We start from the raw sequence: 23389 nt of genomic DNA, 5'->3' as shown, positions 1-23389 counted from the left end.
AATCTTTAACAAAACAAATAAAACAGTTAAAAAAAAAAGATTTTGAAAGTCCTTTTATATTTGAGGGGCCAGAGAAGTCAGGAATCCTCTATCCCTGTTTTCCTTTTCATAGAATGCTTACAGGGATTGGGGGCACACTGTAGGCCAGACACCAGGTTAAATGCTTTCAAGGTGAGAAAATGATGGTTCGGAAAAGTTATGTAATTTGCCCCAGAGCAGAGCTGGCAAGTTGCGGAGCCAGTATCACAGCTACACTGTCTGCCCCTAAACCCCCGACGTCTACACTACACCACATGACTTCCCTCGCAGGTCCATTTTGTACTCCTAGAGCGTATGCAGTAGGAACCATGGGAAAGGGATACGATTCTCTCATTTACTCCTGGCTGTTCACTACCTAGCTCAACGAAAACCCAGAAATAGGGTTTGAGACTTACATTTTGGTGAAGGAGAGGGACATGTTGAGAGAACTGGTAACTAAGTCACCAGTGCCAACCCAGGAAGGTTGCCCTGAAGAGCATCAAGACAGCATGAAGTCAACAGGTCTTGTCAGAAGATAAAGAAGAGCTACAAGGTAAATGAGAGTAAGAGGGGGAACAAAGACATACTTGTCTCAGTTTTTTCCCAAGTGGAAGAATGATAATAATGGGGCTCTCACATGCCTTCCTGGTGGTGGGTACAAACCCCTATCACTTTTGTGGGTCCATCTCTCCTAAGAAGCTGATGGACTGGTGGCAGAGTCAAGATAAATGGACTCAAACTAACAGTAGCAGGTCACTCTAGGGTAGGCCTCAATCCCAGCCTTGACACTGGGGTGACTTTAAGCTCTTCTATGAGGTTATGAATTCGGAAATTGGAGTTGGCCTAGTCTCTCCTGCACAGTTTTCCAAAGTACTTCTGGAAACATCTGGGAGTGGGAAATGAGGACTGGTGAAATGATTGGCTAGAACACTGTGAGAAAAATGGCAGAGGGGGAGGGCCTTGTCTGGTGGCGCAGCGATTGAGCGCTGGGCTGAGAAGCTGCCTGCAGCCTCTGCAGCGCCAGTTTGATCCCCGGCCACCAGCGAGTGTCCCACATGGCGCACAGACCTCTCCTGCCACCTGCTGCTCCCCTCAGCAGTGTATTTCTTCGTTGGTCTGCCTGTTCTGTTCCCCGCTCTGACTCTGGTGAATTCTCTCTCTCACCCTCCCTTGCTTCTGACTGTACCAGTGTTATATAAATAGATAAATAAATCTTTAAAAAAAATGGCAGAGGGGAACACTCCACCCGTATTTTTAGATGCAATTTTACTAATTTACCATTGGTTAACAATACCATATAAGTTTTCTGAGTACAGCTTCACATCTTGATGTGGGCCTACACCACCCAGCACCCACCACCAAAGTACTAGCACTCTTCAGCATTGTTAAATTGACCCCCTCTACTCTCCGTCCCCTTCCCTCTGCTAACTATATTTTTCTCAGAGTCTGAGAGGTTTGTGTGTGTGTGTGTATTCTCAGTTTGTTAAGTACTTCCATCTTTATAAATGGTCTGGGCATGCATAGTGAAAGTAGGAAGTAGGGTTGGGTCTGGCTAAATAAAATAGTTACTGATGCCTGCATCCAGAGTCCTGGCTATGGAGGAATAAAATTTAGGGGAACCTTATCAGGAAAGATAGAGCAAGCAGACTGAATTGTCTCTCAAGGGAAAGCAAGTACTTAAACTGTTATTTCAAAAGTGCCCAATGTACTAGCTTGTTGTTCTTCATCAGTGATAAAGCTATAAGGAACTACAACTTGATTTATATCTGGAAATCTCAGAGCTGGCATTTTGAAACAGTTGCTGGAACTTTATGTAAGTAAACTGCAATCTTTAGATTTCACTATTACTTATATCTTTTTTTTTTCCTTTGAGCAAAATTTGTAAATCTGAGTATTTCAGTTTTTAATACCAAGTACAACTAACTGTATGTTCCAACTCGATCTAACCATCTAAACAAATCAGTTGAAATAAACTTATTTTAAAAAAAAAAGCTGAAGTCAATAAAACACCTCTTTTGTCTTGTATCCATAGCATTAGGTTGCCAGATTACCTTTTTTTTATCCCTTGAGCGTTTTGGAACCTCATAGCCCAGCTTCATTTATTGATTCCTAAACAAAAGTTTAAATACACCCAAACTCAGCTTTGCATAATTCTCCCCTACCTCTCTGCAAGGACAGAAATATATTTCAGTTGTCCTTTTTCCTTCTCCCTGCAAATGATCATTTCTCTCTCTTTTGTCCATGAAGCCGGACATAAATATTTCACCTAATTCCCTCTACAATGTTAATTGTGTTGTCTCCATTTTTCAGATTAGCAATCAAAAGCTCAAATTTAAAAGAACTGTGTCACAGGGCTAGTAGGTGCTGGAGCTGGGAAGAAGGTTAGGAACCTGTGATCATCACTCCCACTGCCTCTAAAGATGCTCGTTCCCATTGGCTTGGTGATAGAGACCCCCCAAGTCTAACTAATATGAAAGCAAACTAGTGTGAAATCAGAATAGACCTGCTCATGGCAAGTTGCAGCTAAGTTCTCCTTTCCTACCTTTCCTACAGCGCAGATGGAGACCGAGGCTCAGAAGTTAAGTAATTTATTCTTAATCTTGGGCAAAATGAATGGGCTAGACTAGAACCTAATACTTGTGAGGGGAACTGAACCGGGCCGCCTCCTTGCTTTGCCACTTGGAAAGGTGCTCGTGACTCCTTTGCCTTTTTAATGTCACACAAATATTCCAAGATGCCCAAAAGATTTTCAGGCACATTTTCATTCTTTTGAGTTCTCTTCAAGGTAAAACAGAAGGCCTGTGTGTGTGTTCATGTGTGTGCTATGCAGCTATGTGCTTTCTGTATTGTGGCTTGAAAACCTTCCATGTTATTATGACTTTATAAATGTTTGCATAATCACCCAAATGCTGCAGTTCATGCTTTTGCCATCAAATATAAACTAAATCTCCAAATGGAAAATGCACTTATTCTGGAACAATGTCAAGAATAGTCCAAAGAAGATACTTAAAGTTTGCTTCCCAAAATATCTGTGATGATAAATTATCAGGTGTTCAATTAAAACTACTGAACTGCTGCTTAATTCCTATTGAAATTGTTGCAAGCACTCCAAGTTTTATCACTTGTACACTTTACATGCCTTTCCCCATAATTAACATAAAGAAATTAATGTCTTACAAGCTTCAATATTTGATGCCATATGAGTCCTGAGGATATTTAAAGGGAGAAGAAATGTAAATAGAATGAAATTCTTAAGCAAGATTACTGATATGACAGAACTAAAGAGCTGGGGAGTGTGTGAAAGTGCCTCTTTTCTTCCCTTTAATAAGTCCATTACTTGCACTTGGGCATATTTTAAGGTCCTTTTCATGCTGAATCTAGAGTTGAGCATGCTTTGCATTTCAAGCTTTGTCTATGAATCAGTAGAAGCCAAAGTTATTTCTGCTTTAAAATAACAGGAGCCAGGAACAGCTAATCTCTTTTCATTCTGAGTTCCTTACATTATTTTACTGGACAAAGTTTGTGTTGGCTACAAAACAGGCCATTCATAACATCTATGAGAAGGAATTTAGGTAAGAATGAAGAGAGATTGTAGGATGTATAAAGACTCTCTCTCCTGAGGCCATTAAGAAATTCCAAATTGGCACTGTTTTGAATAGTGACATTGCATTAGCCTTGCTAATTTAAGTAATTCCAACTGATGGTCTCTACCAATCCACTGGACGAAATCTTCCCATAACTGCAGTACAGATGTGCTTCTCACTCAAGGTGTGTCGATATTTTAAATAGGTGATTGGGGGAAGGCAGTGAAGGAAGTGGCTAGTGGTTGTGCCTAGCCCGGTACCACCTTTCAGTCACAGACTCTCTTCAGGAAGAAGCGTTTGTCTCATTTCCTCAGTAAGATATTGAAGTAAATTTACTTTTTTTTCTTTAAGCAGGAATGAGAATGTGAGACACAGGATTTGTCACTCCCTTATCGCATGGCTTCTGACCTCTTTGATTATCTTCATCTAGCTTTTAATTGTGTTCATTTCATAATCAGCACTGGCAAAGCCACCATCCAAGTCTCTTTGTTTGTTTTTAAGTGGGAATACATTTGCTTCAGTTCATAAAATGTGCAAATAAACTGACAGATAGTTAATGGCAAAAGCTCCAGGGGAAAGGGAACTCTTTTTTCAAGGAATCCACATTTAAAAGACATTCTCCTAAATCTCTCTCCACTAACTGGCATCTCACATCATGCTGGAAAAATGTACAGAGGGAAATCTTCAGAGCCTTGCAAACTGAGAAAGTAGAAAGCTTGCCGAGTGTTTGAAAGGGTTTAGGGTTTCATTTGAAGAGCAGCTGCACCCCACCGCGCCTGAGCTCAGATACACGGAAGCCCAGTGAGGCGGTGGATTGGAAATGACCCGGCAGTGTGGGGAGAGCGGACCTGGGGGTGGGAGGGCATGGCCGCCATCCAGGCCTTCTCCACATCCGGCCCTGGGCTATTGACTTGGGCTTCCTGTCAGTCAGTGACTAAGACCAAAGCAGGAGTCATCCCTGAACACTTTGGATCATCAAAAAGTAAAGATGAGAGAGTGTGACAGATGGGGGTGGGGTGGCTGTAAAACAGGAGAAGGGGTCTCGTGGAAGCGGGAGTGTTTATTTGGCATTTGGGGACGGCCACAATTCAGTTATTTATAATCCCCTATTTTTATTGCACTATTATTTTTGGAGGTACATTGGTTTACAACACTGTATAGATTCACACCTCTTCAGGTCCTTGGTGCCACACCTAGGAAATTGGCAGTTTTGCCAGAGAAAGGTCTAATACTCCTGTTTTTCTCAAATAACCAAAAACAACATGCTTGTGGAGAACAGGAAGGTTTACACATCATATTTACGTGTCTTAGCTCACTTGAGAGCCAGCCATCTCTGGTCCTAAGAGCAAAGTATTCAGTGGGAGTGTGCTCAGTGCCCTGCTTCCCTTCTCAGAACCCTCAACAGACTCAGAATTCCCTCGCACTCGGTTGGTGCCGCTCTTGTGGCGCTTAACACATTCTAACTCCGACAGTTATTTTGGTCCTCATCTCAGCTTGCTGACAGGAGAGAGCTGCTTGAGGCTAGTCCCTGAGTTTTCCTCATCGCTGTATCCACCACAGCGCCTGGCTCCGTGTCTAGCAAACAAGTGCCCAGTTCATGTTCATTGCTGGCCCTCCTGACGCCAAGACCATGTGTCCATCACCTGCTACTTGGAATACTCCTTGAGGGCAGGCGCCACGTCTTATCCTGAATCCACAGTGCCAGGCCTGCCGGGTTCCCGGGTCATCCGTGAGCACGGTGATTACTGCGCAAGTATCCCGTTCATGAATGACGTCATGCTAATCCTGCATACGCACCCCTGCCCTCACCTGACACTGCCACATCCACCATTTATTCACTTGCAGGGGTATTTACTGATGACACATCTCAGCCAGGTTGTTTGAGAGGGACTCAGATAATAGTAACAAAAATAAGGACCCTAAATTTGGTATATTTTCAACCCTATTTTTCCTTAAAGAGGGACTCTGGAAATGGCAAGAGTTAGAGATTTTAGAGAAAGAAACTAGAGGAAAGAATAAAAGAGTGAGTTTAAGAAGGTAAGTGCAAGGCCTCCCTGGTGGCGCAAGGGGTGAAGACACAACCTATAAAGCTGTCCGCAGCCTCTATAGCACCAGTTCAATCCCCATCCTTGCCAGGGAGCTACCCACATGGCACAGCAGACCTCTCCTGACTTTCAGAGACAGTCTCCAGGGCCTCCACCCTAGTGCTGCCTGCCTGCTTGGCGGCCTGGGGCTTGAGAAAAGTGAGACCAAAAAGAAGCATCAAGCTGACAAGGAGCCATCCTAATGTTTTCTTAGGTTTGACGCTAAGGAACGAATATGTGATGATTACCTACCTTTGGTGTTAGTCAAAGGGCCACCTAAGCTGCATCTGTCTCCATAGCCCTGTGTTCACACTTCTTTCACTTATGAGGGAATTATACTGACCGGAGAAGCTTGACTTAGTGCTTCTCATCTCCAGGCCAAGAAATTGAAAAGACAACAGAAATCGCTGTCCAAATGGCATTCTGTGTGACATAGGGAGTGTGGGTGGGGGCAGATCAGTGAAGAACAGCCTCCATTTAAGGAGAGGGCATCCTTAATGGCAGTTATGGCTTTAGTGAATTTAGCTGCATTTCTCTGGCGACGTAGCACACCTCATTACAGTTTGCTCATTTTGATTTTCCCTTTACGTTGTTGCTTGCTGCTTATGCTGTTGTGGGTTTGCAGGCTACACAATGAACTTATTACTGGCGGTGAGAACTCTCAGCCAAGTGGATCTCAGGACCCAAATATCACCACTTTTGAAAATAACTCAGAGGTCACCAGACAATTTTATTGATATTTCCCTTAGCGTGCCTCAGAATTCCTAGGTTCTACCCCTTAGTCGTTTGGATTCTCTTTTCTGAGAAGTATTTTTGACCTCTAAAAATTTGAGAAGATAAAAATAAAATGCAGCAGCACAGTGCATCCAACCAAGGACCGTAGTGCCAGCCGAGGTGCTGGGATTTGCTCCTCAATCCAGTTTGTGTCACTTAATGAAATACTGGAGTTAAACTGATGAAAGCCCTCTGGGCCAGTCTTATTCAGGTCATCTTCATGGCGGTTGTGTCTTACTAGATTTTTCGTAGCTTGGAAACACATAATTTGTTTAAAATGAATTTTTCTTTAAAATAATTAGCTGTTGTGGGCCTCCCTGGTGGCGCAAGGGGTTAAGACACAACCTATGAAACTATCCGCAGCCTGTACAGCACCAATTCTATCCCCGGCTGTCCAGGCAGCAACCCACATGGCGCAGCAGACCTCTCCTGTCTCGCCCGCTGCTCCCCTCAGCAGTGTGCTTTGGTCAGTCTGCGTGTTCTGCTCCCCACTCTGTCTCTGGTGAATCTTCTCACCCTGGCCTATACCCCAGTGCTTGTATGCATAAATAAATCAATCTTTTTTTAAAAAAATTAGCTGTTACATTAGGGTGATAACATTATAATGGTTATCCCCTCCCCCAAGATTCCTTAATATCATTCTATTTCCTTGATATCTTCTACATCATCTTTTTAAGGACAAAAAATGCATTAATCACCCTTCTCTCAAAATCTCCAACCAGTCTTTCCCACCTCTGTCCCACTGTCCTCACTTACCTCCCTCCCCAAATTCCTACATGCCTAAGATAACTGCCCTGAGATGGTCACTGCAGGAAGAAACTAGAAACAAGTAAAATGCCAATCAGTGGGGAAAGAGCTGATTGTGTTCTGGTCAAACTATGGAATTTTTTGCAAGGATTAAAAGGAATGAGGCAGTTCTGCATATATTAATATGCAAAGCTTCCACGGCATTGTAGTGTATGCATATGCATAGAAAGTACATTTACAGGTGATTGCCCCTGGGGAGATGCCCTAGGGGGAAAGTGAAGGGGGGCTTTGTTTTCTTTCCCTCTACACTCAGGTATGTGTGGGTCTCTGCTTCAAGGATTTATTCATGTGCTGAGTACTTTAAACTTTAACAAAACAAAAGGATTTTATCTACCAGGTGGAGGATGGTTTGCAGGAGAACAGACCTGGGAGGCTGTTGCTGTAGTCCAGGCAGGTGATTATGACAACACAGTCTAAGTTGTGGCAGTAGCAAAGGATGGCAGCAGAAAGGAAAAGAATGTACAAAATAGTAAGGAAAGCAAATTTACAAAATGTGATAATAAGCTAGATCTGGAGTATGTAAAAGAAACAGGAAATTTGACCTGCAAATTTCTGAGTTGGGCAGCTGGATGGCTAATAGCAGCATAGAGGCATTCCCTGGTCCCTGCCAGGGGAATTGGGTGGGGGGCACTGGGGAGGCATAGTGGAGCACTGGAAGGGGAGCAGTTTAGGGAATAGAAATGCTGCATTCAGTTTGTGGCTTGGTGAGTCTGCATTGCCTGAGGGACATCCAGGTAGATAGGGCCAGGAAGTAGTGAGATTTCCAGAGATAGAGATAGATTTGGGAATCCCCAGTGCTAAATCAAACCAGAGGCACAGATGAGAGCATTCAAGAAGACTTGTAAAGTGTGAAGAATGGAGGCCACGAAAGAGATGAGAGAGCACCCATCTTTAAGAAAAACAGCGTGCAATAGAATCTGAGAATGGTCAGTGTGGTTGAGAGGGGCCCTGGAGGCAGCCATGTTGTCAGAAAGGGGAGGGGGGTTACACAGCAAGTTTCAAGACAGAGTGTGTGACCAACAGTATTAGATGCTGCAGAAATCTCAAGATGAAAAACTAAGAGGAACCCATGGAGGGATTCATGATAAACCAGCATCAGGGAGGGATCTTGTTGGCATTGGGCTAATGAAAATGTTGTAAAATTGAGTTGTGATGACAGCCACACACCTCAGTAAATTTGCTTAAAGTCACTGAATTGTGCATTTGATGTGGGTGAATTGTGAATATGGGTGGTATGTGAATTATGCCTCAAAGTGATTTAAAGAGTGAAAATTGGGGAGAAAAAAAATCCATTGGCATTTAGTTTGGGTCAAGCTATGATTCCAAGGGGAACTTTCTAATCTCTTCTTCCCAGTTGGTTGGGGAAAGTGCCCACTCAGTCAAATGACATCAAGCAATAGTACCGCTTTGTTCCCTGTCTTCTTTGGATAATTGCAGAATACTTGCTGTACTTATTTTTTATTATTACTGTTTTTAGCATGTATTTCCAGAATAACAATAGTCAGGTCCCAGGCTACGAGACCCCAGGATTGATCTGGTTTTATTGTTGATTGCATTTGAATGTGTTTAAACATGGCTTCTTTATTGGCCTTGCAGACCTTTTTCACTTTGAAATCTCATTTCGTTTCTGATACTGTTATAGGACAGGGAGACCACCCTGTTACAATACCTCTGTTAGCAGTAGTATGATATTCTGGTATTCTCTGCCATTTTCCTTCTTAAATTGACTCGGCCAGTAACAGGAAGTATTTGTCTTGGTTAACAGGCACATTTGACATATTCTGTAGAAAAGGAAAAACAAAACTCCTGCCCCCTCTTCGTTGTGAGGAACCGAGGTTGCCCTTGATCCTACTCAGTGTTCATTTCTTGCCAATTGCATCTTCTCTTTATTTTTGTTCATTATCTTCCAGCTGCTCTTTGTATTCCTCCTTAATCATCTGGCTGCTACTTTTTATAGTGGACTTTTGACTTTTCCTTTCGCATCTTTATAGCTGTGGGTTTGAACCACTTGCTGTCTTTTTACCTTTCCTGGCCCCCTTTGGACTTCCCTACTTTGTTCTAAGAACCACAGAGCTGTTTGTGAAAGGATCGTGCCCTTTTGCTCCTCAGTTGCCTTCCCCTTGGGGCCTTCCAACTTTTGTCCTAATCATATCCTCAGAATGAACATTCTCCATCTGATGCCTTCTCTTCTTCCCCTGGGCCCAGAGTGGTCCCACTATGTGTCTGCCTGGAACAAGATGCCTATCACCTGTGGATTATTGCTACTTGTTTCCTACTGGGGAGGGGGGGAGTCAAAGTAAACAGCCCTGAGTTTCTTTATAGGCAGTGTCCTCACGTGACCGTCCCGTTTGTGCATGCTTCCCGTGGCTTTATACATGTTCACATCATTTCTGAGACTTAGTTCACACCTCAGGAAGCTGGACATGCAGTTCTTTGTACCTCGGGCAAGTCAGTAGTCACCTCCCTAAAATTAGATCTTGGTCGAGGATCCCTTGACACACCTAAAACCCGCCTCTCCAAGCATGGCCTCCAAAGACACTGGCCCCTTTCTTTGAGAAGGATCCAAAGCAGTGACTTTAGATTCCTCTCCAGTGTCCTTGTCACCGGGAGGTATGCAGATGTCACTTTAACCCTGTCCCTTCTCACTGCCATGAGGCCACTAGAGACCTGAAGGAAAGCCTAGACTCCCCCGCTTGGAAGGGTCATCAAAGCTATTTATCGTCACCCCCTCATTCTATGTTTGAATTCCTTCATCGTTATCTCTACCCAGTGACTGTCCAGGCTCTCATGCATGTGCCACCTCTGGTGAGCGATCTCACTGCCTCAGGGAAGCCACGCAATTTTCAGATCACACACATTATTGAGACCTCCTTTATTTCAAGTCCAGATCACTTTCCTCTTAGGAGACAGACAAGGCCATGCAATGCAGTGAGGAAATGGCATAGCGATGACGCGAGAAGAATCTGAAATAGAGAAAGAGAGAAGGGAAATAACACAGGGGGCATGAGTGGGCAGTGCCAGACAAAAGGGTCTGTGGAGCTAGAAAGGCAAAGGAGGGAGTGTGAGCTGAGGAGCAGAGATGGTGCTGAGAGGGAGGGTCGGGAGGTAGAAGCACTGATGGGAGACGAAGGGAGGCGGGACCAGAGCCTAAAACACGGGGAATCCAGATTAGACGTCTCGATTCAAGTGGGGGCACAGAAACACATCTTTAAGATTCAAAATCCATCAGGGGATCCCAACCCTGCCCTTGGCCTAAGGTGGCGGACAAGAGCGCTGTGAAGAGTTACCAGCTGAGAAGAGCGTAACTGGACATGAGAAATGAGTTTAAAGAGAAATGGAGAGAGAGAAAGAAGTGAATAGAGAAATGGAAAAGGAGGGGGGGGAGAAAACACAGAACTTTTAGGTTAAGGCGTTGTATTTCTTCCCGTGCCAGCACATAATTGTATTTTCCTGGCAGGCGTCCCACACACCTCTGCAAGGGGGGAGGGGGGGCGGCGTGTGTTTCTGCAGGGATTGAAGTCCCGCTGCTTTGTACTATTACAGCAGGCAAGAGACCTCATTAATGAAGCTATTTTCTGATGTCACTGAGACAGGCACTGAAATTCCAATCACCAGCAGCCCCTGCACTTGGAATCGGTGGCAGTGCAAAGGACAGGGTTGGAGAGACTGTGCCCTGGGGTGGGTAGATGGTGAGGCAAGGGCAGGGGTCCAAAGTATGGGAACCCCATCCTGAAGGCTCAGAGTAGAAATCAGTGGAACCTGCTCACCAGCAAAGCCCTTCCTCCCTAGCATGGCCTAGAGAATGCCAGGTGTCAGCCGCTGCTTGCAGAGCAAGCCATCAAGTTCCGGGTAGCAAAAGAGAATAAGAAAATAATCGTAGTTTCTATCCACATGGAGCACAGTGACCTGATGCTGTGGGTGTTGACAACTGGCTCTGTCGGAAGGCTTTGAAATGTTGAGCTCTCCCATTGCTGCTTCGGCCATGCCACCATATTAGCCCGGCCATTTTTTTGTCTCCATCATAGCTCAGAAAGACCCCTCCCCCTAAGGAAGTTATCTGGGAATGAGCATAGACTCCTTGGGAAAGGTGCCTGCTAAGGAGGTGGCCCCTGACATGCTGAGGATATGTGCTCATTCACGCAGCTGTGAGTTCATGCATCTATTTGGTTAGTCGGCAAGTTTGTTTTTAAGTGTCTTCGCTCGCCAAGTACTGTGTGGAGATGCAGAGAGCAATAAGGCTCATTTCTTGCTTTGATGGACTTACAGTCTCCATGAGACGAACATAAACATGGCTAACTCTACTAGGAGGCAAGCTCAGAGGAGTGTTATAACAGAAGTACAGTTCGATTCCTCAAGAGGGAAAGTGATTGATTTGGGTTGCCATAAGAAGGAAAGGCTTCCTTGAAGAGGGACCATGTAAGTTGAATTGGGGGCAGGGAGAGAGAGGGGGAACACACATTTTAGGCTAAGGGACCGTGCACTATTTTCAGTAAATGATGAAGAGAAGGGCATGACAGTATATGGTGACACAGTACTTGGAGAAATATATGGACACTTAAAACTGGAAAGCAAGGTGAGATGAGATGGAGAGGTTCATGAACGCCATGCCAAAGGATTGGGCCTTTATCCCACATATAGTCCGAGGCCGTTAAAGGATACTGAGGAAGACAGAAATGTGATTCCCCGTGTGATCCAGGAAGAGTGCTGTGTTATTCCTGTGACCACGCAGTACAGCATTCCTTCTTCCTGAACAGCAGTGGGACAATGGAAAAGAATGGGAATCTTCTCGACTGGGGCTTTGAGGGTTGTAGCATAGTGGACAGAGAGAGTGGGGCTGAAGGAATGCAGACGAATGGTCAGCATCAGAAGACAGAGGAGATGGTGCCCGTGTGAGTGTGAAAATGGAGATTTACTGAGAGTCCAGCTCTGAAGACGGGCAGGCAGGAGGATGGAGCCAGGCTGACAAAGTTTTCTTCCAAGTCAGTTGAGGGGGAAATAGTCGCAAGTCCCCAAATCCCATTGATGAAGGAGGTATTTCCCAGTTAGAGTTTCTAAGGAACGAATTCAGATGGAACAACTTAGGGAGACTTTTCATCTCTCATTTATGAGGGCACCTGCCTGCTGTTGATGTCTGGCCTGAGATAGTCCCACATCCAAGCTGAGTGTTCTCAGGGACTTGAGCCATTTTGACCTGTTGACTGTTTTATCAGTAATTTTCTGTTTGGGGCATTCCCAGGGCATTGCAAGCATTTTGGTTGTCAGGTGCATTTCTTTGTAAGATCCACCATGGCTGATTAAAAATAAGAGATTACCAGACTTTGCTTTTTCCCCTTCCAAGTATATCTAAAACCCTGTCCCAAATGCCATCAACAAGCTTTGCATTAAGCATGTTGGAGCCTGGGCTTTGAGGGACAATAAGCTGTGCTCTCACTCTCCCAAACCCTCAACAGCTATTGGGTTTGGCTACAATAAGTGGCGTTTTTGTATTTTGTTTGTACATCCTCAGAGCCCAGTGGTGCATACCTCTGTAGCTGCATCATGCCTGAAATTCATATTATAAACAGAGCTCTGTGAATCTAAACCATTACATTTTTTAAGTAATGAGGACAGTATATTCTTTGATTGATTTTTTTTAAAGACATGGATTCAGCTTTGCATCATTTGTGTGAGTCACAGAATGTAAATGCAAGCTTCCTAAGGGTGTATAAAAATTTCTCTTGAAAGATTAATCTCCTTGACAAAAATTGCCCACTTCCTCCATTCCCACTTGAGGGGCCACATCTGCAAACCAGGGTTAGGACTTCAATAGCTATACATGTTCATTCTTTGGGACAGCTTGACTTGACTTTCAAATCATGGAGGCGTCCCTCTGGAAGTTGGGGGGTACATTCCCAACTTTAGTACGAGGTACATTCACTCACCCTTATCCCTCTACAAAGTAGGATACCAGCATGGCAGTGCACTCTACTCAGGGACTGGGGTGTGCCCCCAATGCCATTATCTCTGTTTCTCTAGGTTTGTTTTGTTGCAGTAAAATATATAGACCATAAAAGTTTCCATTTTAACAATGTTTAAGTAGACAGTTCAGCAGCATGAATTAGATTCACAATTTTACACAGCCATGGCCACTGTTTCCAAAATGTTTCACTCCCCCAAACAGAAACTTTGTGACCATTAAGCAATGGCTGCCCACTCTCTCTCCCCTGCCCCCTAGCAATCACTAATGGACCTTGTCTCTATCGATTTTCCTATTCTGCATATTTACATTTCATGTATCCTATATTGTGTGGTCATTTGTCACCCTCTTTGACTTCACGTCGTCGTGTTTTCCATGAGTTAGCATCTATCTATCATTCATTTTTATGGCTGAATAGCAATATTCCATTGCATAGATGGACTACATTTTGTTTATTCACTCACAGATTCATGGATGCTGGGGTTGTGACGAGCCCACTATGGATATTGTCATGCAAGTATCCAGTGTCTCATGCAGTTTATTAAGGCATCAATGATAACAAGCCGATAGCATTTCTTGAATCGGCACTCTGGAGGGACTTTGAACAAAGCTTGGTGGTACAGAGTGCCTTGGTGTGACGGCACTGAAAGCACTGTCACAGTCCCTCAGTCAAGGACAGTCAAGGTGACAGAGCTTCATTTCAGTGACTCAGACTTCTCCAAAGACCAAGAATCAGTTAATCTACACTCTCTTCCACTCATTACTATCTGGTTTTGACCCAACCCCTCTACTGAAATGTCTCTCAAAAGTCACCTGTAAGGGCCTCCCCTGGTGGTGCAGTGGTTGAGCGCTGGCTTGCGAAGCTGCCCGCAGCCTCTGCAGTGCCGGTTCGATCCCCAGCCACCGGGCGAGGGTCCCATATGGCGTGCAGACCTCTCCTGCCGCCCACTGCTCCCCTCAGCAGTGTACTTTGTCAGTCTGCCTGTTCTGTTCCCTGCTCTGTCTCCAGTGAATTCTCTCACCCTCCTGTGCTGCTGACTGTACCCAGTGCTTGTATAAATAAATAAATCTTTTTTTAAAAAAAGTCACCTGTAATCTTCTAATTGACACATGTAACAGCTGCTTCTGAGTCCTTACATCTCTTGACCTCCGACAATGTTCTACCGTGCTAACTGAAACCCCACCACCACCAAAAAAATGTTCTCTTCACTTGTTCACTTCTCTCAGCCTGTTTTTTTCCATCTCCGCCCCAACCCAGCTGAAAATGGTTTCTGTCACCAGTTTCTCTTATTTCACTGACTCTCAGGCCCAGCGCTTCCCATGGGAATGAGGTGGCCTCTCCTGTGGGAAGGAAAGGCTTTGAGGCACTGTGAGTCCTGTGCAGCTGTCAAGCAGCCTCGGGTGAGGAGGATCTGTAGCATTGAGAGTAATAGTCGTGACACTCCTGTGGAAGTTGGTGATAATTCTGGGACTGGTGGAGGAGGGCCAGCACCCACACCAGCCACTCATACTGTCAGGGTTGCCAGCCTAGAGTTGTTCTATTTCTGGGAATATGACTTGACTCATGATGTACCTAAATGAATATAGTAGTGGCCCAAGTTATAATAAGATTCTACAGTAAAATGATTTATTTTCCAAAGGGGCCAAGTGATATTTTTGTTCCTTTCTTAATGCAATAGGAAGAATAGTTAATGGTTACAACCCCTGGAAACCATCTTGCCTCAGGAAACTCAGCAGTCTGAACCCCAAATGAGGGCACTTACGTTGGTGTTCCCCTCTTGACCAGGAGGTTGTCATAGAAAAGGCTCCCTGGAGTCATTAATGAGGACTTTGGAGTTGGAGGGTCCAGAGTAGTAGTTTACAAAAGCCCCAGTGTCCCAACAGTGTCACCTAACAGTGCTTTTAAGACCTTTCCGCCTAAGTGCCCCAAGCTTCCGTGAAGAGTGAGAGTAAACACCTGATTCTGGAGATGATGTAGCCTTGCATATTTTAGTATAGTGAGTTTTCACCCTAAATCCCTAGGAAGAAGCAATCTATAGCTTCATGTACCCATAGCCCACTGCGATGTAACCTAAAGATACACATACCCCAGATTGAGAAACAAGAGTGTCTGTGATAAGAGAGGCCCTGCCTAGATTATCAGGAATATCCTTTGTATTCTTTCAATTGCCTGTTTTTGTAATTGAGCCTATTTGTAGGCTGGGACTGGCTGTAAGAAATAAAATAGGCATCTCGTGCCCCAGCCCGCTTTCAGGAGAAATCATTGGATTATTCCCAGAATTTATAGTCATTTAGTAGGCAAAATTGGCAGCTTGCTTGTTAGTCAGAAAGGCACATTGTGAAATGGGCCCATTCTCAAAGGAATCCCATTAGACCAATTAAAAATCCGAGGCCTCAAGCGTGCCAGTTCCCCCTTCTCTGATCTATGAAGAAGAAAATCTAGATTCCCAGAGACCCAAGGGTCATTTGCAAAGTCACTTTTTTCTGCTTTCAAGTGCAAGTAGTCATTTCACACCTGAAAGTTCACAAAGGGAGGGGGTGGATCTGGCAGGAAGGCAGATTGTGTCCAGGGGAGGGCCAGGAAACTGAGGTGTGGCTGAGATTCAGAAGCCAAGGGCAGTGCCCGGGGCTCCTGTGGGGAGGAGCAGCAGCATGAGCAGTAGTGCAGTGAACTTGATTTCTCCAGAGAGCTCCCCGTGTCAGCCCCTGGGGTCTGCCAGACAGTTCACTGGGGGCTTTGCATATTTATGTCTTGGGGGGGCCAAGTGTACACAGCAAATGCAAAACACAGGGAAAGCAGTGTTGCTCTATTGCTGTATTGGGGCCAGATTGAAGCCATCTGCTGGTGCAGGCTTGGCAAGAGGAGACTTCCATGCTTGGATCAACGGCAGCCTTTTCTCCCCTGATATTTTGGTAGCAGTTCCTTCAGGCTGCCCCATGAAGTCGGCAGCCTGCTAGTGTGGGTGAGGGCCCTGTAGGAGTGTTTTGCCTTCCTTCATGTCCATGCCATCCGAGGGCAAGCTTTAGCTTCCTATTATATGCTCAAGACTTAGATGCTCAAGACTCTGTCACCCCCAAAGGCTCATCTCACTGGCTGACAGATCTTTCTTGGCTGCCTGTGCATGCCGGCTTGATGCACCCCAGGCTCACTAACTTCTCTCCCAAAGTTTTGCGTGTACTGGCTTCAATGGATGCTGCGATGCCAGGGTTTAAAGAAAGCCAAAAACAATCCAGTATGGATTGATGTATTGCCAGGGTCTCTGGCCCTCAGATTAGAACAGCTCAAGGAGAAATAGGATTGAGAAATTTGATGGCTCGTGAACATCAACAGAAAAACACACGTCCCAGAAACCATTGATCAACCCGACTGCTTATGAAGCCCCCCTGGGGCAGCCACGGGGCACTGCTGTAGGAAGAGGAGCCATTTCAGCTTACAGTAAGGCTCTGTCCCTCCTGCACCCCAAGAGCCTGGGAATTCAAGAGGTAAAACTAAAAGGAAAGATTCCTCCAGCCCAAGACCCTGATCTAGTAGATGGGGTGGAGGGAGATGGGGGCGGAGGACTGAGGCCCAGTGACTTGCCCGCAGTGAAATAGTAAGTCGGGGGCTGAGCTAGGCCTGGAATCCAGAGCTTCTCAAGCCCAGGACCAGGACGCTATAGCCTTCCCAGCCTACTCCGCTGGGAGACTCTGAACTGTAACCGAGGGCGGGGCTCCCCACTGAGCAGGTTGCCCCCTGCGGAAAGGCATCCCCAGAGCTTGCAGACCTTCCTCACTGCCCATTATTTTAAAGGGATTATCTAATGTGCAACACAAAGGACATCAGGGGAAATGAGAGTCAGGGCTGAGTGTGTAATTAGTACAGATTGTTGGGTCTACCCTCTGGGCGTAGTTAAACTGATTACAAATAGAAACAGATTTTTGGATTTAGCATGAAATTCTTGCTGGCCCAAAAGGTTCTTACTGACATTTGTAAGATAGAAACATTTATGAGCATTTTATACTATATACCTACTACCACAAAGATATGTTCTGGAAAATCATAAAAATATGAATGATTTTATAGAGAGAAGGTTTTGTGGTGATTCCCATAATACATCTGGTTTGTAGCAAACTGAGAAGGGTTTGCTTTGATGTAGATTTAGCTTCTTTGTAGATTTTTTTTTATTGATATTTGCTACTCGCTGATCCTCAGATACTGTTCCCACAGGTTTCTTGGGGTGTTTTTTGTTTTGTTTTTCTCGCAAGGCAAGATGTCTTGACAACTCTCTCTCACTTAGGGTTGTCCCCCAGACTGTTAAAATCATCTTTTTTTACGATTTCTTATATTTATGTATATAAAAACTGGGGTACAGGCCAGAGGTGTGGAGGGTGAGAGGATTCACCAGAGGCAGAGTGGGGAACAGAACAGGCGGACTGACGAAATACACTGCTGAGGGGAGCAGCGGGCAAGACAGGAGAGGTCTGTTGCACCATGTGGGTTGCTTCCTGGCCGGCCGGGGATCAAACTTATGCTGCAGTGGTTGCGGAGTAAAATCATCTTGCTAAAAGTCTCAAATGAGATATTCTGGTCTCATAACTTAAAATTTTTCAATGGCTCCCTATTATTGCCCATAAAATAAAATCTTAACATTCCTAATCCACCAGGACCTGCCCCTTACTTGTCTTCCCTGCCTCATCTTTTATCACCCCCCCACCCCGCCCCCACACACACACACACTGATTTGTCCATTCTGCTCCTCCCACCAGCGAGGCTGCTTGCCCTTCCCCCATATTGGTGATTCTGCTCAAGCTAAACCTCTGCATCCCATGAATAACCATCTCCTTCAGCTCTCCCTACTTACAGCCGTCCTTCGTGGTACAGATTGTATTGCAACTACTCCAAGAAGTCCTTCCAGATCCTCCGACTTGGAATTTTTCCCTCTCCCTGCTATGCCTGTGGTGTTTGACTTGCACATTTATCTGAGCCCTTTCTGCTCTCTGCTGAGTATCTAGTTGATTTGTCTATTCATCCGTTTCCCTTGCCACAGTATGGGATTTCTGAAGACCATCAGTCTTCCTCCAACGATCCTAGCTCAATGCTTAGGACATCGTAGGCTACTATTAGCTTTGTTGAATTAAACTGGGTAATATGTCCCCTGTCCGGGAATGTCCAAAAATTAATTTATGACCAAATTATGTCCAGTTGTCTTTGACTAAAACACTGTTCCTCTGTGTCTCATAATGCGTCCTACCACTAAACTGTCCCCTTCAATCTCTAATTTCCATGCTGGTGGCCCAGGCCCAGGCCCAGGGTCTTGTCCTTGCCGGAATGCCCATAAACTGAAACCCCAGGAGCCCAGCTATGGGGTTGAGGTAAACATTTGCTGCAGCTGGATGGGGAGCCAGAGGAACCTGTAGTCACAGTTTTGGATGCTTAGGAAAGTATAATTCTGAAGATTCCTGGGAGCCCCTGGAGGTAGAAGACTTGGCCCAGCTTTGTGCCTGGGTCCATAATGGCTGATTACTCCAGGAAGATAGAACTACTGTGATAACTCCCATTCTGGGACCTCAGGCCCCAAGTTCTTCTCAGAGCTTCATCAAATATGTGATCAATTTGAAAAGGAAAGACTCACTTTTCTCATAGTTTTTAAAAGTTGTCATTGGCAGGATATTTTCCACTAATTGCATTTTGTTCAAGAAGGAATCCATTATTACCTAATCACTGTAGACTCTGGATATACAACATTTTCAACAGATGGTTGAAATGCTTCACATGAGGCTCAGAGGCAGATCTGAATTCAAATAGTACTTCTGGCACCGACCAGCTGTGTAAATATGGACCAGAAAAGTAACCCAAGCTTGAATTTCCTCATCAATAAAATGAGAATTATAATACCGATCTCATATCACTGTTGAGAAGGTTCACTTAAATGCGATAATATCTATAAATAACTTAGCACCACCACCTGGCACACAACTGGGACTCAATAGTTGTCAGTCATGTTTATAATCTCAAAGCATAGAGTTCAAGATATAGAAATAAAAAAGAGATCTTTGGTGGCACAAAAAGATTAGAAACTACAGGATTTAGCATAACGGCTGGGTCCTATAACTGCTACTCCCTAGACATAAGTGTTCAGTGTTAGCAGATCTTTGGAAGAACAAGATAATAGCGCAGGAGTCAGGTGGTAACATTAGGAGATGTTGGTTCATCTTGATGTTGGACAAGGGCAGTATCTGGAAAAAGAATCTGGACGTGATGCTGGAAGTGCTTTCATGCAGGTCAGCCCTAAAAGTATTCCTCTTCACTTAAGAAGTTGCCATGAGACTCGAGACTGGGCTTTCAGCAGATAGAGCCATATGTGCTCTTCGCTTTGATGAAATCCGACCGTGACCTGAGCCCGAGTTATTCCTGCCACTGACAGCTGACCCCGGCCTCCTCTGGCGTTCTGCATAGTTCACCTTTCTGAGAAAGAGGGCTGATTTCCAAGTAGAGCATCACCCTTTGTTCTTCTCTTTTTCTTTGGTTTGTTGTGTGTATGTGGGGAGGAGAGAGAATCTAGCGTGTAGTCTACTGAGTGGCTTTTTCCTGGGGAAAAGGGTTCGTGGACAATTTGATTGGAATTATTATCAGCACGCAAGAAGAGATGCTTTCTCAGCTTTAGGGGAGCAAAATGTAGTCAGATTCATATATATGAAAAGTTAGAAGTTAGAACAGCATCCCCTTGTGAACTGATGAAAAACGATTGTAGTTCATAAAATAGAGCAATGGTATCAAATATGGTAGGCAAAGGATTCAATATGTTGTATCGTATTCAAATGAATCAGAAAATAGCAATACCCATTAGATAAAAAGGCCAAGGATGAAAACTGTTACACACTGAGAAAGATAATTAGTAAACTAAAACCTTAAAAATGCTGATCTGGACTGGTCATCAAATACATGTAAATTCAAGAAATCTTGAGGTACTATCTTGTACTGGTGAAAATCTTATTTAATTGAGGCACAGTTCCCTCATCACTGCTGGTGGCTTTTATATACTCCAATAGCCCTTTTAGAAATTGGAATTGCAGATTGCAGTCTGTGTAATCAGCACACATACCCCCACCGCCCCCGGCTTTGACCACCTTGACCTTGCTGCCCGCTCTAACCAAGGGCAGCCTCAGCCAACCCCAGTCCCAGGCCGTGGTCTGCGTGCCTCCTGGCCCAACTGAGTCCTCACACTTTCTTCCTGTTACTTAGTGAGTGTTTCATCCCCTGTAAGAGGAGCTCTTCCTTCCACTTCCTTCCTTCCCTCTGTAGAATCCCAGTCATCTCCTCTGTGCCTGTCACTATGCAACTCAGTATCCCAAAGCGATCTTGTTGACTCCATTGGCCCCAGGACAGTTGGCTACTAGGATCACACACATCACATCACCTTCACAGGCTATCAAAATAGAAACCTTGGTAACTAAATCTGGAAAAGCCAAGGGAGTAGATTTGAGTTCTGGATCTGGAAGAGCAAATGTGAAAGAAACTAAGCCCTGGGATGGGGCCAGCCATCTTGGATTTCCTGACAAACCACTGTCTACTTAGATTTACCTTCCTGGAGATGTTTACATTAGACCAGCCCCAGCATTCCTCTTCAGAATCAAGCACATATATCATAGGGGCCTCCCTGGTGGCACAAGGGGTTAACATGCAACCTATGAGGCTGTCTGTAGCCTCTGCAGCACAAGTTCTATCCCCCAGCCGGCCAGGGAGCTACCCACATGGCACAGCAGACCTCTCCTGACTCGCCTGCTGCTCCCCTCAGCAGTGTCCTTCGTTCAATCTGCCTGTTCTGTTCCCCACTCTCTCTCTGGTGATTCCTCTCACACACACACCCCCCCCCCCGCACTTCTGGCCTGTACCCCAGATCTTGTATGCATAAGTAAATAATCTTATAAAAAAAAAGAACATATATCATAAACTGTAGGCAAAAAAAGTAAGGCCTTTACCTGTTAGCCTCTCCTTAGTGTTAATTTGCTTTGGTATCAGTTTATTTATTTTTTTGTTTTGGTATCAGTTTAAATGCTGTTCATTAGATCAGTTTTGCTTTTCTTTGTTGTTGGTTTTTTTTTAAGGGAATTTGAAAAGACCATGTAGGATTTTTTAAGTTGGGTATAATAAAACAACTTCCAGTGGCAAACTACCCTCTCCTCAATTCTAATTAAAGCAAGGTTCCTAGGAGGAAATCTGTATGAAGTGCAGGGCCCCGGAATGGTACACAACCCCCCTCCCCATACACACACACACACACACAAGGACACACATGTAGTCACCATGTAGCAGTGTACTTTTTTTTTTTAAAGATTTTTTTATTTATACATACAGGAGCTGGGGTACACGCAGAGATGTGGGAGGTGAGAGGATCCTCCAGAGACAGAGTGGGTAACAGAACAGGCAGACTGACTGAAATACACTGCTGAGGGGAGCAGCGGGCGAGGCAGGAGAGGTCTGCTGCACCATGTGGGTTGCTCGCTGGCCTCTGGGGATTAAACTCATGCTGCAGAGGCTGCAGATTGCTTCATAGTGCGGTGCTTAACCCCTTGTGCCACCAGGGAGGCCCCAGCAGTGTACATTTTGAAACCAGTGATATCTGGTGAAAATGACCTTCAGGCACAGTCCTGTGGGGAAGAAGATATTGAAAAGGGTGTGGGTGGAGCCAAAAGGGAGAAGTTTGGTGAGATCTCTGGAAGGAGTGCCTTTAACCATCTCCTTGCTCTGCTACCCCCAACCCATGCACCGCCACCCCACCCCATCTCATGAGTCTTCATATCATGAAAGTAAGAAATCAAAGCTGGTGTACCCCAGCAGTCCCAACAAGTGCTTGAGTCACGAAGTGTGCACCTAAGGCTGGCAGTAACCTTGTATTTCCAAATCTTCTTTTCTCTTGGCAGAACTGGCTTATGACCTGGATGTGGATGACGCTCCTGGAAGCAAGCAGCACGTGAATCAGAAGGACAATGAGATCGCCGCCTCGCACAACCTGGGGAGCGCCCAGGCCCCGCTGAAGGTGCTCAGCAGCGTGGTGGTATCCGCGGTGTGTTTCCTGTTCCTGGTGCACTGACTTCCTGGTGCACAGCGCACGCCGCGTGCTGCCCTCCGGCACCCGTGGTCTTCCTCTAGAGAGGGAACCACTGTCTTATTTTTTTCTATTTTTTTATCTTACATACCTCCTCCAGCCATTAAGTAGAGGACTAGCCATGTGTTAGTTTCTCGAAAATCAAGTGGTGTCTTTATGAGGAAGGTACATTTTAGTGGTAGTTTAGATTGTCCTTTTACAAAAAAAAAAAAAAAAAAAAGCAAGTCGTGCCAAATTATTTTCCTATGTTTGGCTGCTAGCACATGGTTGCCATGTCTCTCTCTCTCTCTTTCTCTTTGCATGGATTTCTTTTGAAAAAAAAAAATAATAAATGCTCAAATAAAAATGTCTCGGGTCTTTTTTTGCAAACTCTCATATATGGTGACCACACAATGCTTTTTACTCCTCACTTGGCTTCCTATTCCATAAGAAAAAACCCTGTTGGGTTCCAATCCAAGGGTCCTTGAGATGTACCCCCCAAGGAATTAGAGGGGCTCAATCCTGGCCCCGAGACCCAAACAAAGCCACTGCGTCCCGACACACACCCGAATGGTAATCCATTAAGAAACCTGTTAGTGTCTTGCCAGGTGAAACCAAAGTGATCTCAAAAAATCCCCAGTCCCTCTACTAAATTCACTCTGCTGAACATGCTTTGCCCCACCTGAAACCCTCTGTGTGGACTGTGTTCAGCGACGCGATGAATATTCTTCTCCTGACCCAGAGTGGTGGCCCAAATGGTACAAAGAAATAATACCCACACTTCTTTGCTGTGGTCTTGGGCATATTCGCTGCGGCCACCCTTCCTCAGGGGCTGCCTCATGGCAGGACCAGCCATTGCCATGGGTGAGGTCGGGAGAGCTGCCACCCTGGAAGCAGTGACTTGGAGGGCACATGCTCGCTTCCAGCTTGGATGGGCTTTGCCAACATTTGTTTAGTAACAGGTTCCATGTAGCAATTGGGTGTCAGATACTCTACCAGAGACTGGAGATAGCAGGAAACAAAGCACCTTAGGCCCCTGCTTTGGTGACGCTGAACATCTGCTTCATATACTAATTTCTTTTTTTTTCTTAAGATTTATTT

At 45.1% G+C, this 23389-nt stretch overlaps 1 protein-coding gene across 1 annotated transcript in view; it reads left to right on the top strand.

Annotated features, from left to right (window-relative positions):
• GPC3 (glypican 3) overlaps positions 1-22294 on the top strand; it is a gene marked incomplete at both ends in the record, with an annotated part of 376515 nt that extends 354221 nt beyond the window's left edge. The window contains one exon of the mRNA XM_084258526.1: positions 22125-22294. Coding sequence (XP_084114652.1) covers positions 22125-22294 — 170 coding nt within the window. The remainder of the gene's footprint in view (positions 1-22124) is intronic.
• Positions 22295-23389: the final 1095 nt, after the last annotated feature.

The sequence above is a fragment of the Talpa europaea genome (genome assembly GCF_964194135.1).
Source record: "Talpa europaea genome assembly, chromosome: X".
NCBI lineage: Eukaryota > Metazoa > Chordata > Mammalia > Eulipotyphla > Talpidae > Talpa > Talpa europaea.
The sequence above is the reverse complement of the archived record's forward strand: the minus strand, read 5'-3'. Positions and strand labels throughout refer to the sequence as shown.